This window comes from Chelonoidis abingdonii, chromosome 10, assembly GCF_003597395.2.
Source record: "Chelonoidis abingdonii isolate Lonesome George chromosome 10, CheloAbing_2.0, whole genome shotgun sequence".
NCBI classification, from domain to species: Eukaryota; Metazoa; Chordata; order Testudines; family Testudinidae; genus Chelonoidis; species Chelonoidis abingdonii.
Window position 1 is genome coordinate 28,081,472 of NC_133778.1, and position 17,830 is coordinate 28,099,301.

The following is a 17,830-nucleotide window of genomic DNA, read 5'->3' on the forward strand; positions in this document are numbered from 1 at the left end:
AAGACCTCTTTACGTCAGTTAAACCTTCCAAGCATGAACTGAATGTTTCTTCAGGGGGAACAAACTTGTTTTTTTAAGAGTGAAATAAAAGATTCGGCAGATGTTGATGGCACCCACCCAGGGGAGATTTCTACTCAGCTGTGTTAGTGGATTTTCCAAGTCCTGCCTTTTGTACATTTTTAGGGCTCATTTTCTGGAAGCAGTAAGAATGACCAAAGACAGCATTTGAGAAAAGTTGTGTTTAAGGTGAATTTTTATATATTGGGGAATAATATTTCTTTTGTCCTTCCTCTTAGACATGGGAGAAAGACCCTGAAACCTTTCTAATAATTATAAAGGGAACTGGAGGAAAGGCTTTCTGTGCAGGAGGTGATATCAGAGGTAAGGACTTGAGAATGTGCTGAATTCACACTGGTCACTATTTTACAATTGTGACATATAACTTTCAGTGATTAGTTACTTCAGTATTCATATCCCTCATTCTAAGTATAGGGCATGCTTGAATTAGTGAGATTGAGGTAAATAGATACTGTTGTGCAAGAAACATCAAGATTTTAATGTGGCCACTGTAAAACATGTATGAATTGTACATGAACTGCTTTTCAGCTTATGTAGATAATACAGAGATAAAGCAAAACCGTATTTGCCCTGGGACAGCAAAATTTTGTTACAATAGTTGAAAAATAACTCCGTATGAATAGCTGGGTAACGCTTAATACTAGGCATGACTGAAGTGAATGTGGTAGGAAGAGGGAAGCACTTTGAAGAACTTGCCTTCTCAGAAATATCCCTTGCTACTGAGGGCATCTGTCCTTGCAGTCTGGTGGCCCTGTTAGACAACCCACTGATACTGAAGACCCAAATAGTCATGGCAGCAAAAAAAACCTCCTTATATTTATGACTTGCTATAAAGATTGTACCCTGTTAGGCAGATCTGACCACAGTGATCCATGCATTTGTGAGCTCCCGACTGGATTACTTTAACTCAGGGGTGGGCAAAACTTTGTGGCCTGAGGGCCACACTGGGGAATAGAAATTGTATGGCGGGCCATGAATGCTCACAAAATTGGGGTTGAGATGCAGGAGGGGGTACAGGCTGTGGGGTGGGGCTGGGGATGAGAGGTTTGGGGTTCAGGAGGGTGCTTCAGGCTGGGATCGAGGGGTTTGGAGAGCAGAAGGGGGATCAGGGCTTGGGCAAGGAGTTGGGGTATGGGGAGAGGCTCGGGGGGGGGCGCAGGCTCCGAGTGGTGCTTACCTCAGGCAGCTCCCAGAAGCAGTGGCGTGTTCCTTCTCCGGCTCCTATATACAGATATGGCGAGGCGGCTCTGCATGCTGCCCCATCTGCAAGCACCGCCCCTGCAGCTCCCACTGGAGTGCGTAAGAGCTGGAGCGGAGCCATGCGGCAGCTTCTGGGAGTCACTTGGTGCGGCACCTGACTCAGGTCCCTGGCCACAGTGGGGCCGAGCCGCCTGGTGCGGCTCTCGGGTTGGCTTAAAATGGCTCCATCGCGGAGGCCGGAGTATGCTCCCCCCCCCCCCCCCCCCCCCCACCCCGCCCCGTTTAGCTCATTTAAGAACAAACCATGTAGCCTGAAAATGCTCTAGAGGCTGAAAATGCAACAGCCTGTCTGCTTGTTGAAACTAGTGTCCTCTCAGCACTGGGTCCGCATTTTCCAGTATTCAAAATCTTCAGTAGGAATGTTTTTAGCGATCTAGGAAATTGGCTTTCCCTCTAGGATCATAACCTCCCATGATAGCTTCATAGTTTTCATTCACTGGAATTATCAGCCAGTAGAAAAGGCTAATGAATGCCAGAAGCGTAACTTTTATGGGAGCTGGATGTAGATTATTGGATATGTTCCCACAAGAAATTAGTGGGGGAAAATATTTTTATTATGATGCATAACTCAAGGAAGATACTGATTGTAATTTAAAATAATTGTTTAGGTCTACTGGTAATTGCCACACTTCCATTTGCTGCACTGGAATGCTGCAGAAAACGGGGTCCCCTCCTACAGAATTTAAGTCCATCTTGCAGAGTACACAAGACCTTGCTTATTGTGAATATTTAATATTACTAGGCCATTTTTGTTGTGCTTGTTAAATTTTACAAAATTTTTAATGCAATAATTTTTATTTTGAATTTTGTCTTATTTTACTAGTTATCACAGATGCAGGAAAAGTTGGAGATAGGCTAGCACAAGATTTCTTCAGAGAAGAATACACCCTGAATAATGCTATTGGTATGTGTGCACAAAGCAATTTCCAAATATAAAATACCTCTAGAATATTTGTGAGTTTGATTTTTCACAATGGGGGCTCTAAAGCATAAATTCAACACTTAATTTTATAGAACTGGTAAGAGGTAAAGATGAAATTGGAAGGTATTAATTTTTCTGACTAAATGCCAATTTTGGTAACCCATCTCTAATTTGGCAGTGGGGAATCCCCTTGTAATTTTAGGATGGGGGTACGTATGGTATTCATTTCCCATTTTAAACTGTTAAACAACTTCTCCATTTCATCTCGGGGGTTGTCAGTACCTATATTTCAGTGATGGGGAAAGTGATTCCTAGATTTGCAGTTGAAGTGTTCTAGATAATTGTGAAATATTATTAGTTTAGTTTAGAGAAGACACTAAGAAGACGTGACAAGATACATTAGACAGTAAATACAGCAGTGCTCATTTTATGTCAGAATGAAATGGGAAGACAATACTGCTTTGCTGCAAAATGTTATGCAATGAGTAGAGTTCCACTGATTATTACTGTGGCAAAGGGTTTAGTAGGATTCAGAAGAAGATTGGACCTTTGTGAATAATCTATTTAACAGCCAGAATATAAACTGTACATGAGTTATTAACACCTCATTCTTCAGAACACAAGTCAACCACTAGCAGTTTGGAGTCAGGAAGAGGCTTTTCCTGCAGACATGTTTAATTGAATATTCTGGGCTTTATGCCTTCCTTGGCAGCATCTGGTACTAGTGACAGTCAGAGAGACAAGATACTGACTAGAGGGACCACTGTTTTGATGTATGGCAACTCAGGTGTAGCTAAAGGATATTTTCAGATTAAAAATTCACCTTTCTGAAAAGTTTGTGTGTTATCTGACAACACCATTGGATTATTAAAACTGAGGCCTGGTTTACAGTAAAATAAAAAAAATAGGTTGACTCACTATGGTGCTCATGGTTGTGAAAAATCCACACCTCTGAGGGGTGTAGTTAAGATGACCTAATCCTGCATATAGGTCATGCTGCAGGAGGTGGATTACCTACATGGCAATGGGAGAACTTCTGTTGGCATAGGTAATATCTGCCCTGATATGCTACAGTGGCACCTCTGTAGCATTTTAAGTGTAGACAAGCCCTGAGAATTTAACATCTTAATTTGTATTGTTTTTGCGTCTAATTTCTGTGTTATCCCACCTTTGACTAGAAAAGATAAACAAGTCAGTTTTACTTTCTTGTTCTCATGCTCTTGCAGAATGCTACAATGTTTGTACAGTAAAGAACAGAGGACTTAAAGTAAATCTTTTCCATTGGCTTTAAAACACACACAAGTGTTTCTATTGATCATGGCTTTATTAAAAACATATATAAAGCAAATGTATATTTTTGCTAAATTTGATCTGATAGCATTTGAGTGAGATTTTCAGAATGTCAGTTTGTACATGTGCAATTTTGTATTCTGTATTGAAAGCACCTCTAGTGCTTATCTAAAGTTGTCAGCAAATAATGCATCTCATTTATGCAGTCAAAGTGGAGATGTAGTACAACAATCACCTTAACAGCCCAGGCAGTAGTATTGCATGTTCATCTAGGGTGGTGGGGTTAAAGTGCACTTCCTTTGTTATATTTGATAAATACTATTTCTCACTACAGGATCCCCACACTGAGTAGTGTAAGACCCTCTTATAAATACATATACACAAAGACAGTTAAAATTGATGTGGGAACTATAACTACATTTTCATGCATTTTGTTGCTATTTGCTATAACAGCATGGGTTGGGATTTAGCAGTTTATTAGATTTAATTAAAAATACTGACTAAAAAGCATAGCTTCATTAAAAAAACAAGCTGTCCTCAAAGGAACTGAGACCTTGGTTTTGTTCCTCCTAAGTTACTCTGGATGTTTAGGTATTCACACACTTACAGTCTTAAGAATAATGTAAGTTTGTTTACTGGTTGCTTTATAAATGCATTCTGAAGGATGGTAGAAGTGTTTCTAGAATTCACCCCCTAGAGAATTAACTGACATCATACTGAAGTTTATTCATATAATTTATGAACTACTTCAAGTACCTGTACTGTTGGGTGGTGACATCAAATAACTTTATTCATTATGAATTTAACATCTTATCCTTTTATCTCTTTGTTATATAAAGTAATTTGTTAAAAACTACAGCCAGTTAAGAGAAATATTTGTGGTATCTGTGCGTCACAGATATTTTCTTCTAGGGTGGGGTTAAGCGTACATTCCTATAAAAATATATTACTTATGCCTAATTGTTACATTTCTGTTAGGTACCTGCCAGAAGCCGTACGTGGCACTTATTGATGGGATTACAATGGGAGGTGTAAGTAAAATATTTTTCTAAGTGAGACAGTTGAGATGGCTTGTCTGTTAATGTAATATTTGATTAAAAATATTAAGTGAAGCAAGATTGACAGTTTCAAGAAGTGCATACAGTAACTCTTCGCTTAACGTTGTAATTATGTGCCTGAAAAATGCTACTTTAAGCTAAACAATGTTAAGCAAATCCTAGCAAGGTTCTAGGGAAATATTTTTTGCCAGACAAAAGACTCTCTATATTTTTGTAGGAATGTACACACACACGTACACACACACATACACACGTACGTGTTAAACAAAAAATTTGATACTATACTGATTATGATAATTGTGAAGCTTGGTTGAGGTGATGGAGTCAGAGGGTGGGATATTTCCCAGGGAATGCCTTGCTACTAAATGATGAACGAACACCTGGGTGATCCCACAAGAGTTAACATATTGTTGTTAATGTAGCCTCACACTCTACAAGGCAGCATGAATGGAGGGAGGAGACACAATAGAGCCATGGCAGTGGTTGCAAACATTCCCTGCGGAAACTGAAGGTGATGATGAACCCATGCTATCCCACTGGCGTGCACCACTCCCTCCACTTTCCACAGTGCTGGGCAGGAGGGGGGGTCCATGTGAGATAGAGACAGACACACACACTGTGTGTGGGAGAGACAGACACACACGTCCATTGCCCCTTTAAGTATGCTGACCCCACTCTAAGTACACTGCCTTTTTAAGTAGATCAGCAAGTTGAGACAACAGCTGGTGCCAGCAAGCTCCCTCAATCCTGAGCCCTGTCCTGTCCCCCTTGCTCTGTGGAAACAGGGTACAGGAGCAGGAGGAGAGGGGGAGACACCTTGACATCAGCACCCCTCTTAACCCTCACCCCTGCACAGCAAGCAGGTGGCTCCCAGGAGCAGCTCCAAGGCAGAGGAGAGGAGCAGCACATGGCAGTGGGGGGGAGAGACAGCTGAACTGCAGGCAATTGATAGCTTGCTGGGCAGCTGCTACATAGGGAACATAGGGGAGCTGATAGCGGGGCTACCGGTCCACCCTGGTGGCAAGCTCCCACCAGCTAGCTCCAATGGGCTGCTCTTCCTGCAAGCAGTGGACAAAGCAGGCAGCTGCCAAACAATGGTATAAGGGACCATTTCACAACTTTAAACGATCATGTTCTCTAATTGATCAGCGATGTAACAATGAAACAGTGTTAACCGGGACAACACTAAGTGAGGAGTTATGTTAAATGACTGTTATACAGTAAGTCATTTTCAGATATTATTGGGTGATATTTGGCTCACATCATTTAGAAAGTAGTTAATTTTTAAGTGTAACATCTCTCTTTCACATAACTCATTAATATACTGAAGTAGTAATGCAGCTTTTGGTTGCTTTTTGTTCCTATCTCTCAAGTGACCATTGCAGAAAATAGGAAAAAAAAACAAACCTGATGTGACTCCATATAATGACCATTAACTCTGGAACCTTGCTTTTCATCTGTAAAACAACATCCATACCTATGGCACGCTCATGGCAACTCTAAGAATCTAGTCCTGGATACATTGCAGCCCCAAAATGAATTTAAGAGATGGTTTTACTGTTTTGTTAAAACTAAGCAATAAGTTGGATCTTCTAAAAGTTATACGGTTAAGACTAGTTGACATTGGAATTACATACACATATTGTTAATGAGTTACTCTTTCACAAGGGAAAAATACTTCTAACTAGGCAAACTGGGCTAAAGGGAAATTGTATGCATCAATGACTCAGCATGACTTCATGTGCCAAACATTTACTGCAAATTCTTTGAAGGTAAGTTTACCTGATCCTCTTTATAGCATTCATGTTTGATAGGTACAACTGGAGGGAAGGAGATGACATCGTACACAAGAGTTCTGCCACAACAAAGCAGACTGCTATTTTTAATGATTCTGTTACTGTTAAAGATAAACCTGCACTTTTCTCTGAGGATTTGGTGGTAGCTTTGAAAGCAGCTTATTAAGGAGGTTGGAATTTTGGTATAAGAACCCTGAAAGAGTGGGGACATTAGCATGCAGAATCTGCAGAAATCTCTTCCAGCTCTGGTCAGTTTGCCTTTGACACTATCCCTGGTTAACTTACTTTCTTAAAGGTTAGAAGTCTAAAATATAAATACTAGTTATAACTGACTAGCTAGCATTGGCTGTACATGTTAGTCCCATTTTGTTTCTTAATGATACCATATTATATACAATACCATGAACAGAGTACTCTAAGAAAGAGATATGTCATTTCTCTTTAATTTGGCTTTTTAGACTTCACTAATGCATTCAAATCCTAGCAGAGCACATTACAAAATAGAAAAAGTCTGTATATTTGTGGTATGAGATCTGGAAATTGTTAGACCTGGGTCTTTGAGTCATTAGTTTGGCAGTGGAGTGTGTCTGTATGGGCTGAGTTTTCATTTTTAGGTAAGAATATCCATGTGATCACAGGAAGATCTTAGTTTGCAACCCACTGATAAAGCATCTTAAAACTGTCCTTGGAGATAGCATTGCCTTAAACAATTTTACTGATGGTGTTTGAGTGAACAGTAAAAGTGGTGTCTGACTACAGCAAGCTATGGAAATAAGCCGTGGGAAGGCAGTAACTGACTGAATTGACTACCAATTTCTTAGTTTTGCATATATATATAAAAATCTGCTAGCAGGTGAGAGAAAATAGCATTTGTTGCTTGGCAGATGATAGGGCTAATAGAGTCCCTGGATGAAAGCAACTTTTTTTTTTTTTTTGCTCCTTGCTTGACTAGTTTTATCTAGCTTATTCTTTTCATCCCTTCTAATATACACAGCTTACTATACCAGTATGTAGGCAGTTTTTCCAGAGTTAAGTTATTAAACTAAAAAAAAGGAAAACTTTCCACTTACAAACCCTCACATCTAACACAACACAAATACATGGTATTTCATTGAGGGAGATAAGCTCATGTTGTAGTTATACGATTGTCCTGACCTCTTTTCACCCCTCTCATTTACTGTTTCTGTTACCAGTCTTGCTCTCCCTGCCCTCCAGGCTCCTTTCCATCCTTCCCTTCTCACCTCTAATGGGGCACACTCACCATTAGGACACACCCTGCAGTCAGGTCACTTCTCAGTTTATTCCCCATCCAGGGAGAAAGAAGAAGTATAAACAGAAAACTCAAAGTTTAGTGGTTTTTATACCAGGCCTTTGGCCCTCATTTGGGACTCATCTGTCTTTGACTCTAAGGTTTGAGGCTTGTAGCTTCCCACTGGGCTGGGGGACAGGTAGGGGAAAACTAGTCACATCCTCTCCTTTGGATTCGAGCCCAGGTGCTCTGTGTTGGGCAACAACCATGCCTTGTAATCCCTTGCTGCTTTCCTAGGCTGCTCTTACCTTTTCCCTGTTTGTCAGCATCCCTCACAGGAACAGGGACTCTGCTATTCCCATTCTGGAGTTTTCTCCTTGTGTGGCTTCTTCCCAGTCAGATACTGAGGTGCTTTCTCAAGGTCCTCCTTAGTCTTCTTGGGTTATACTGCAGGCAGTATCTCTCTCCTTAAGACAGGAGTTCTCTGCCAGTCTCTTCCTAGATTTGGGATTATATTTCAAGCAATCTCTTTGGTCTTCCTCCTTAAGGCAGGAATCCCCATAACTGGCCCTAATCTTGGAGCTGGGATTATGGTTCAGGCAAGTAGTAACTCCTTCCTTAAAACAAGATTCTTCACAGCTCTCTTCATTAGTGCTGGGGCTGTGATTTAGGCCAACTAGGGCCTTAGCTAGCTTCTCCTTCAGCTGCCTCCTTTTTCTCCAATTAGTCCTCCAACTTGGAGAGCTCAGCAAGCCAGACCTCTCCTGTTAGTGTCTCCTCTGCTGTGAGGCAGCAGGCAGCATATATGCTCGTCTTCCTTCCTGAAGTTCATCCCAATTGGCTGGGCAAGAGGGGAGCCTTCCCCTCTCCGCTCTGCAAGGCTCCTAGTCCCAGGTCCTTAAAGAAACAGTTAACAGGTTTTCCGCACTCAAGCACTACATTTTCTTGAGGCTACTTTCTCTCTGCCAGTATTTCCTATTTCTTTTGGTCTTTGTATAGTTCAGACCTCCCAAACTCTTAAGGGGCAATGCTATGGTGTGCTGACCTCTAACTGCTACTACTTCTAAAGGGACAGATTAACCCTCCCACCTGTTAGATATCTTGTGTCCCTTTCTACTTTTTCCTATTCCCCCTGTTTCCCCGTCCACCCTCATCCTATCCTCTATTTTTATATTTTAAATACAAAATGTGGCAATTAACATGACATTTACCAAACATTAGGCCAAATTCAGCAAAACGGATACAGGGAGGTTTAACGTACTTTAAAAAAAATTGTGCTAAAACAGAGGTTTATCCCTCTGCAGAGCAGTTTAAATTCTTCCATTTTTTCTTGTTCTGCAAAATGATAAATCTTTCTAATAACCTGATGTGTCTAACAATGTGGTTGGTGCTTTCTGGTATTAATATAAACAACGAAAAGACTCATGGCATCAAACCCCTCTCCTTATAACAGAGTCTGGATCAATGCAAAGCAATAAAGTACTCAAGATTTATATTCAGATCACCATATTGCCTGTTTTGTTTTACTATCAGCCATTCTCCTACACACCAACTATTGTTTAATACTCAGATATTGGGGGAGCCTAAAGACCTGAATCTGGATTAGGGCCCCTCTTTGTGCTCAGTTTTGACAAGCTGATTATTCTGTCTCGTCTACTTAGATCAAGTGGGTTGAAGATGATTGGTCAGCTATTGCCTTAATCACCTTGCTTGTATGTTGCACCCCTTCCTCATCTTCCTCCTACAGCTTTTGTCTTGTCTGTTTGGACTGTAAAATCTTCAGCAAGTTCAGGTGAATTTCTGGTAAAGTATGGTAAATATTTCTTTCTACCGAAGTATAGTGACATATAGAATTAATTTTTTCATATAGGTTCAGTTGGAAACACTGAAGAAAGTCTAGTTTTGGTGCATTCTAGTTCTGGTTTATTCCAAAGTATCCTGCCTATATCTTACAATAGGGAGGAACTTTGCAAAGAATAAGAAATTGAGTGGTTTCCTCAGTCATGCCAACTTTCCCTTCAGCTAATCAAACCTTCCACCTTGCATTATCAGTCTTATTTAAAGTGGAGGGGATGGAAAAAAACAATGTTAATATTTATCAAACAAGTGTTATACTTGAGAATTTCATATTAAAATATTGAAAATACCTGTAAAAATGATAACATTCAAATAGTATTTTGTGTGGCTGAAAATAATATAGAGCAAAAATAAAAACTTGATGCAGTTTAAAAATATGACTGTCTTCTCTTTCTCCTCTCCTCCGGGAAAAATGTAGCCTATCCAATTAATATAGTATAGTCTGATGTCACTTCTTCACTGTCAGTATACAATAGCATATTAAGTGAAAAAAAATAGGACCAAATCTTGCAGACACTTAGGCAAGTGTTAGGATTCCCCCAAGACCTCTTCCACTTGAGTCTCCAAGAACTCAGATTCCAGTGTCATCACTCTGGTTCCTTTATTTGGCATACAGTAAGGCTATGCTGAGTTGATCAAACTCGGGCATAGGGGATGGGCATAGGATGTACAACACATCCAGAGTTACACAGTAAACCTCTTACTTTATATACTTTTACATATGACACTACATTTACTATACATTGCATCATATGTTTTGGGATTGGCTCGGTCACTTCATAGGAACCAATCCCTGTACAGTCCATGTACAACTTACCCTCTACCTCATCTTACATTCCAGGCCTGTCTTATCCATTATTATTTTGTTCATTGTAAATGATTCTCTGGGTGTTCTTCCTTATCTTAGTTAGTACAGACATTCTGTTTCCAGCTTGCCGATCCATTTAGCACCTTAATTCTGTCTCCCAAGACATGAGGCCTCACCCACGTCCAGTTACTCTTGTCAAACCAGGCTTCCATTCCACTGCTTTTGTTTTTTTTAAATATATTAGTGTTTGTTTTATTTGTATTATATTTTGGGGTTTTTTTGTGGCTTCCTTTTTAAATTTAGTATCTAGCAATACATTTCCAAGACCGCAAATGGTTGTAATTATTTGAATTACCATTAATATTAGACTTAAAATACAAACCAGGAGGTGCCAGCTCACTTTCTTTGCTTTACATCCACTGGGATGTAATTTTACATTACAAGCTTGCTTTGCCTTTAAAGCATTTTTTTCTGGTCATATTAATTTTGCTTTTACTACATTATAAAAAACTGGTACTCTCTATCTCGCTAGCTAACATGGGAAATTTAGATCTGAAAGAGAATATAGGCCAATTAAAATAATATTCCCTGAGTCCTTACCAGAAGTGGTGCTTTTTAGCCACCACACAATTCTTGTTATTACCAGCACAAGCAGTTTTTACTTTACCAGTGTTCCAGCATCTCAGCTGTAGTGTGCAATTTGGAGTCTGTTCCCCGAGGGTGAACCTACATGCTGGCTACTCTGCCTGGAGGACATTACACAGGCATATGTAAGTGTCTCCCAGACCTTGTATTGTCTTGTAACAGTATTTGAGAAGGGAAAACAAATTCGTTCCACACTGTACGGGTTGCAGTGGTTTTATATTTAACTTCACGGTATTGGATCCTTGTTAATTTTTTATTCTGCACCATGTGGTGTCCCTCTTTTGTACCAAATTTTTAACTTATCTATGGTGATAAAAAAGAGCAAGCTTTTTGGCTCCATATTACTTACCACTGGTTTTACTTTGTATAATGTACTAAACCTGTCTCTCAAAAATGAAGCCTCACCCATGTCCAATTACTCATGTCAAGCCTGACCTACAGTAAGTAGTCCCATTGATTTAGTGAGATTGCTTGTGCAAAAGTTTGTTCAGTATAGCAGGGGTTTGCCACTTTTTTCTTTCTGAGGCTCCCACAACATGCTATTTAAAAACTCCGTGGCCCAGCTGTGCCACAACTGTTTTCGGCATATAAAAACCAGGGCCAGCGTTAGAGGGTGGCAAGCAGAGCAATTGTCTGGGGTCCCACCACAGAGGGCACAATAAAGCTAAGTTGTTCAGGCTTTGGCTTTAGTCCCGGGTTGCAGTTCTGTGCAGCTAGGCTTCATCTTTCAGCTATGGGCTCTAGCGAGTCTAATGCTGGCCATGCTTGACAGAGCCTTTGAAACCTGCTTGTGGTGCCCGTGGGGGCCACAAACCCCTGGTAGAGAACCAGTGCAGTACAGTATATTACATCTGCAGTTGGGTATCTGTCAGAGTTTGCCTTTCCTTTAGTCTTCACATTGAGTGGCTGGGGTGCAATGACACATGTTCAGTGAAACTTTTAAAACATGAGTTGAAAACTTGTAGGGATGTTTACACTATTAAACATCGCCTAGAATCAGTGCCACGTACTTCAAGGTATAGTCATTTGGGGTGAATGGAATTTTTTTTACTGACAGGATCTAGTATATTATATATTCCAGCATGTATAGTGTGCACAGGGAAGCTGTCAGATGCTGCAGGGAAGCAGAGCTCCAGAGTTAATACAAGATCTTAAAATAGCCCTACAGACCAAGACCAATCTGGCTATTAGCTAATTAGTTGTCCCATTTATTCATTTTAAATTGTATCTTCTTAATTTCAGTATCATTTAGTTCTTGCCACAAAGATACACAAACTTTCTTAAATTCAAACTAAGCTTTGAAGCTCCTGCTCCCTTTGAAAGCTTACCTGAGCAGTAAGTAATACGGAATTTTGCAGATTTTTACAAGTTTAATGAATGCTATGATTTTGCTTAAGATAAGTTACTGCATTTGTAAATGGCCTGTACAATTGCTGTAACTTTTGAAATGTTCGTTCTCTCTCACAGTGCTTAACAAAAAACAGAATTAAGATGAAGCCTACGATATAATAATTTGTTTAACTAGGTACTTAATTCTTTACCAAAACATTTATTATAGATTGCTGCTAATTCCAAGAAGCTAATGTTTAAGTGTTTCAAGTCTCTAAAGTACATCATGGAACATTAGATGATTGAATCTTCTTTTCCCTGCTTATTGAATCAGTCCTGCAGATGTTTTTTTGATGTTTTTAAAACCATCTGTCTTTGGAGTTGCTGTTGACAACATTTGCCAGACCAAAAACAGATCAGAGAAGAGGCAAACATCTGTCAAGATAAAATATGGTTAGATAGAAAAGGAAATGAAAACAGACCACGTTAATAATACATTTCCACTTAAGTGTAGCAGCATGAGACCACAGCTTGAACCTTTTACCCACACACTACTGATTGCTTAACTCTAATTTTATTTGAGTTAAGGTATACAGGATGTTATGGACAGGTTTAAATAAGTTTTTGGTATGTTTGTCTAATATGTCTTTTTGCATCGATACTGAGTAAACAGTTGTAATCAAGCTACCTTTCTTAAATTTCATGTAGCTAGAATGTCCAAAAACAGTAGCAATGTGCATGTATATCTTGACTTCAGTTAGGCTTTTGATACTGTCTCACATAACCTTCTCATACACAAACTAGAGAAATACAACCTAGATGGAGCTACTAAAGGGGTGCATAACTACTCTCTGAGAATGATTTTCCAACCAGTTATCAGTAGTTCAGTCATGCTAGAAGGGCATAACGAGTGGGGTCCCATAGGGATTGGTTATGGGTCCAGTTCTGTTCAATATCTTCGTCAATGATTTAGATAATGGCATAGAGAATGCACTTATAAAGTTTGCAGATGATACCAAGCTGGGAGCAATCAGTTGCACACATACAAAAGGAGAAATGACTGCCTAGGAAGGAGTACTGTGGAAAACGATCTGGGGGTCATAGTGGATCACAAGCTAAATATGAGTCTACAGGGTAACGCTTTTGCAAATAAAGCAAACATCATTCTGGGATGTATTAGCAGGAGAACTGTAAGCAAGACATGAGAAGTAATTCTTCCACTCTACTCTGTGCTGATTAGGCCTCAACTGGAGTATTGTGTCCAGTTCTGGGCACCACATTTCAGGAAAGATGTGGACAAATTGGAGAAAGTCCAGAGAAGAGCAAAAGAAAAAAAAATAAAAGGTCTAGAAAACAATCTGAGGGAAGATTGAAAAAATTGGGTTTTTTCAGTCTAGAGAAGAGAAGATGTGGAGAGGGGACATAACAGTTTTCAAGTACATAAAAGGTTGTTATAAGGAAGAGGGAGAAAAATTGTTCTTCTTAACCTCTGAGGAGAGGACAAGAAGCAATTGGCTTAAATTGCAGCAAGGGCAGTTTAGGTTGGACATCAGCAAAAATTTCCTAACTGTCAAGAGTGATTAAGCACTGGAATAAAATTGCTTAGGGAGGTTGTGGAATCTCCATTATTGGGGATTTTTAAGAGCAGGTTGGACAAACACCTGTCAGGGATGGCCTAGATAATACTTAATCCTGCCTTGAGTGCAAGGGTCTCGAGGTCCCTTCCAGTTCTATGATTCTATATCACATCTTTGCCAGCAAAATACCATTTTAAATTAAATACCTGGAAAGTGTCTGATTCGCAGTCTTAGACAGCAGGGAACTCCCCCTGTCAGTCCTCTAATGCCAGTTATTGAGAAACAAAAATATCTTGTAAAACCCTGGAGTCTAGCATCCTCAATAGTGGCTACTGAAATTAATCTCAAATACTCCAAAGCTGTTCTGTAGGTTTCTCTAGATTTTTTTTGTTTATTTAGATGCTAACCACTGTCCTTGTGCTTAACATCAGCTTAAAATTGAATTAAGTTAGATATTGATAGCTATTGAACCAGTATAGCCATAAACACAACATATTATATGGGGTAATGTGCTGTGTGTAGAGCATTTGTAATGGTGCTCAGTGAATTCTGACTTAAAGAACCACTGAAGAGACTTAAGAAAAACTATTGCTTAGTAGTGGCGGTCTTCTAGTAAAAAAGGAGCAGAATTGTGCTCAGTGCATGTGTTAATAGTTGCCTTATAGGGCAGAGAAAAAAGTGGCCTTGTAAATAAGGGAAGGTTCCTGTGCCTATATTACCTCACTAGCATATTCTCAGTCATCATTTACTGTATGAAGAAATGCAATTCAGATGTACATTTTTTGCCTTGCATAATTAAGTGTGGTAATTTATTTTTTTAAACAGTGTTAGGTGATAAAGTTATAACAGAACATACAAAGTTTAAACAGTAGCCAAAAATGAGGTAGGTGCTTTATAGAGATAACATGGTTCCTGACTGAAGAGTTTACAATGCAATTTTATGTGAAAATAGCAACATTGTAACAAATGTCCACAATTGAGGCATAGTAGACAGTTGAGGAAAGAGAGAGAGCTTTGCCAGTATTCTACGCTCCCCACTGTTAGAGTTCTCTAGGAAAATTCTGCTATAGCCTTGATGCTGCAACTTTGCCGAGTTCAAATTGCCAGTGGTTTTAACAATAGTTCTCGCAATGAGCTGGAGCAAGATAAGGGAGCTCTGGGTTTACAGGGTTCTTCACCCTGATTTCCTCAGCATAGTCATGAAGCAGCTCCAAAAATTTACTTTCCAGAAAGAACTTAGTTTTCCTTCTTTAAAGAGCACCTTTTCTTCCCCAGACTAATACCCAGATAAGCAATATATGGAATAAGGCTGACATTCTATCACACACACAACTCAAATTTCTTAATTTGCTCACTTGCTGTTAAAGCATACTTGTCAGTCATGTTAACAGTGTCAGTTTTGGTATGCTCCGGTAGGAGAGTATGGATTAATCCTGCAGTTGCTTTATGTGCAGAATTTAAACTGAATTCAAAAGCAGTTTTGAGTGCAAATTACTAGTTTGATCAGGCAAAGAGGGGTTGGAAGAGTTGGAAGAAAAGCCATAGTTTGAGTTCAAAAATTATTTTTTGGAGTACAAAAACCTCTTTAGAGCCAAGTAACTGAATATCCTGTTTGGATTCTGGAAAGTAACTTGTAATTTGGGGTGCTTCAGTTTTAGGCTGTTCGACTTGACACGCCTTTGAAAGGGGGTTCATTTTCAGAAAGCGTGTGCTCAGCATTTGTGAAAATCAAGTTTCAGGTTGGGCAAAGTCATTAGCCCCTTCTGAAAATGTAGGCCTATTGATTTTATTATGGAAGGTGTGTGTCGTTTCCAAAAATTCATTTTTAGTGCAATGGAAGCTTCAGTAGGGTTTAGGCAATTTTTCAAACTGTAAATTTTTGCCTTTTTAAACAGTCATGTAAATCTATTGAGGAAAAGATTAGAAAATACTTGCATACTAGTGTCCACATAAACCAAAACAGATACATATGCCTTAGTAAACAAATGTTACCTCCACTTCTAAAATATGAAGCCTTTTAGAAGAATATTTTTGTCATGTAACTTTTACCACACTTGCAAACTGTGTTTTAGAGAGAAGTTGCACAGTATGCTGAACTATAAACTGAATCTCTATGGCATAATTAGTTTACAGTATAAAGTATCATGTAATTAGAAAGGGCCATACATTGTCATTCACCTGCGTTTGAAACATCTATCGATTTCAAGTGAAGTTTTGTGTACAGATAAATGGCAGAATATGGCCCAGCATTGTTGGTTGTTCTTTTGCTAGAGCAAAAATATCATGGCTAAACTGTTTTTATGAAGTTCATCTTAAATAATTGTATTTAAGGCTTGTATCTAGTCAGTAAATAACATCTTTCATCTTAGCTACGGGCCTGTGTACTCTGTGGCAAACTGGACCTAAACATTATGGTCATCTCTCTGGATTCTGTTGCTGTTTGGTGCAATAGACTAGAAATTATGCATATTTAATTTACAATTTTAAAAAAGCTTTTAATAAATTCAGTACAGACATGGATACAATTATCAAAGTAACCCCTGTTTATTTTGATAGTAAATTAATTTTATTTTACGCTGCCATACATTTGGTTTTGTATTTGGGGCACTGAAATTGAGGACATTTTTCCATGTCCTATATAACCTCCACTCTGGGTCTGAACAAGCCAGTCTGACCTTGCACTTACGCTACAAGGTCTGTCTGTTCTTCAGGTTATGACTTATCGTTCCTGGAAGTCAGTGGGAGCTAAAAGAACTTATGAAAAACAGGCCACTTAGCTGCTCAAAGGTGGATGTAGGAACTTAACTTTCAGCATCTAAATATGGAAAATTTGGTCTTAGGCTGTTGAAGACAGCATAAAGAGAAGTTGGAAATTTTGGTCCATCTTGTAAGGAGAGTTGGAGGAATTAAAATCATTGGTTAATTGTACAAGTTTTGTATTTGGTGTTTATACTGTAAATTCACCTAAACTTTAGAGTTTCGGTTAGGCATATTTTATAAATCAAAATGATAAAATGTTGGGAACATTCCTTTTGCATACTGTGATTTATATTTCTATTCATTTTAGACCACTTATCAATGTATCAGAATGTGAGTAAATAGATTTTGGGTTACCTGAAATCACAGACTGTAGAAATATGTATGTTGCTTGAAGGTGCGTTGAGGTACTCTTTATCTTCTACAGTAGTTCACATATAAAAGAGTGCCACGTCTGACTCTTAACTGGCTTTTCTTTAAAATTAGACAAACACCTGATTCAGATCACTTTCCTGTTTGACATGTATAAGCAGATGACAGTGGAAATGGCAGGGAAATATATTAATATTAATGTATAGGTATATTTTTATTCTTTGTGACAATTCAATTGGGAACTGGGTACACAGTGAATGACAACTATCTAAATCTTGAATTGCTGTCAGCATTTTTAATAATGTGTTTTTCTGTAAGAACTTTAAGTGAGCCAGTAGGTGGGGTTGTAGAGCTTATTAATTTTCTGAAGTTTACTATGTACTTTTCTAGAATTGTAATTTTTTTGTGCCACAAAGTTGCTTGTTTTTAATATCTTCCTTCATGTGTAAGGGCTTCAGAATAACCTGCTTAACTGACAGAAGTTTGGCTAATAACAATAAGATGAAAATAGACAAAAAACTGGAGTGAATTTGACAAGAAACTGTGTATTGAAAATCAGTGGGACACGTTCTGAGTGCAAGCCACACACTGGGCCTGTGGAAAATTAGTTTGGTTTATGGTAATATGACAGCTACTCGAATGATTATTTCATTTGTTGACTTCTGCCCAGCCAAAATCCAGACCTTTTATTTTAAAGGAATGCAACAGGTGAATGGGCAAGTGTTTTGTGTACAGAACACCAGAGATGATAATCCAGAATACTCTCCAACTTTTTCGTGACAGGCCCATTCCTACTTTCCTATCATCATATAAAGAAGGACTTTCATAAATA

General features: G+C 38.9%; 1 protein-coding gene across 2 annotated transcripts in view; it reads left to right on the top strand.

Moving 5' to 3' along the window:
- The window catches only part of HIBCH (3-hydroxyisobutyryl-CoA hydrolase), a 315,629-nt gene that overhangs the window by 5,807 nt on the left and 291,992 nt on the right, over positions 1 to 17,830 (top strand). For both annotated transcript variants that reach the window (XR_012656634.1, XM_032763309.2), the window contains exons 4-6: positions 297 to 381; positions 2,162 to 2,242; positions 4,529 to 4,581. Coding sequence is in view for 1 of the 2 variants with exons in the window: in XM_032763309.2 (XP_032619200.1) it covers positions 297 to 381; positions 2,162 to 2,242; positions 4,529 to 4,581 (219 nt within the window). In the remaining variant the exon portion in view is untranslated. The remainder of the gene's footprint in view (positions 1 to 296; positions 382 to 2,161; positions 2,243 to 4,528; positions 4,582 to 17,830) is intronic.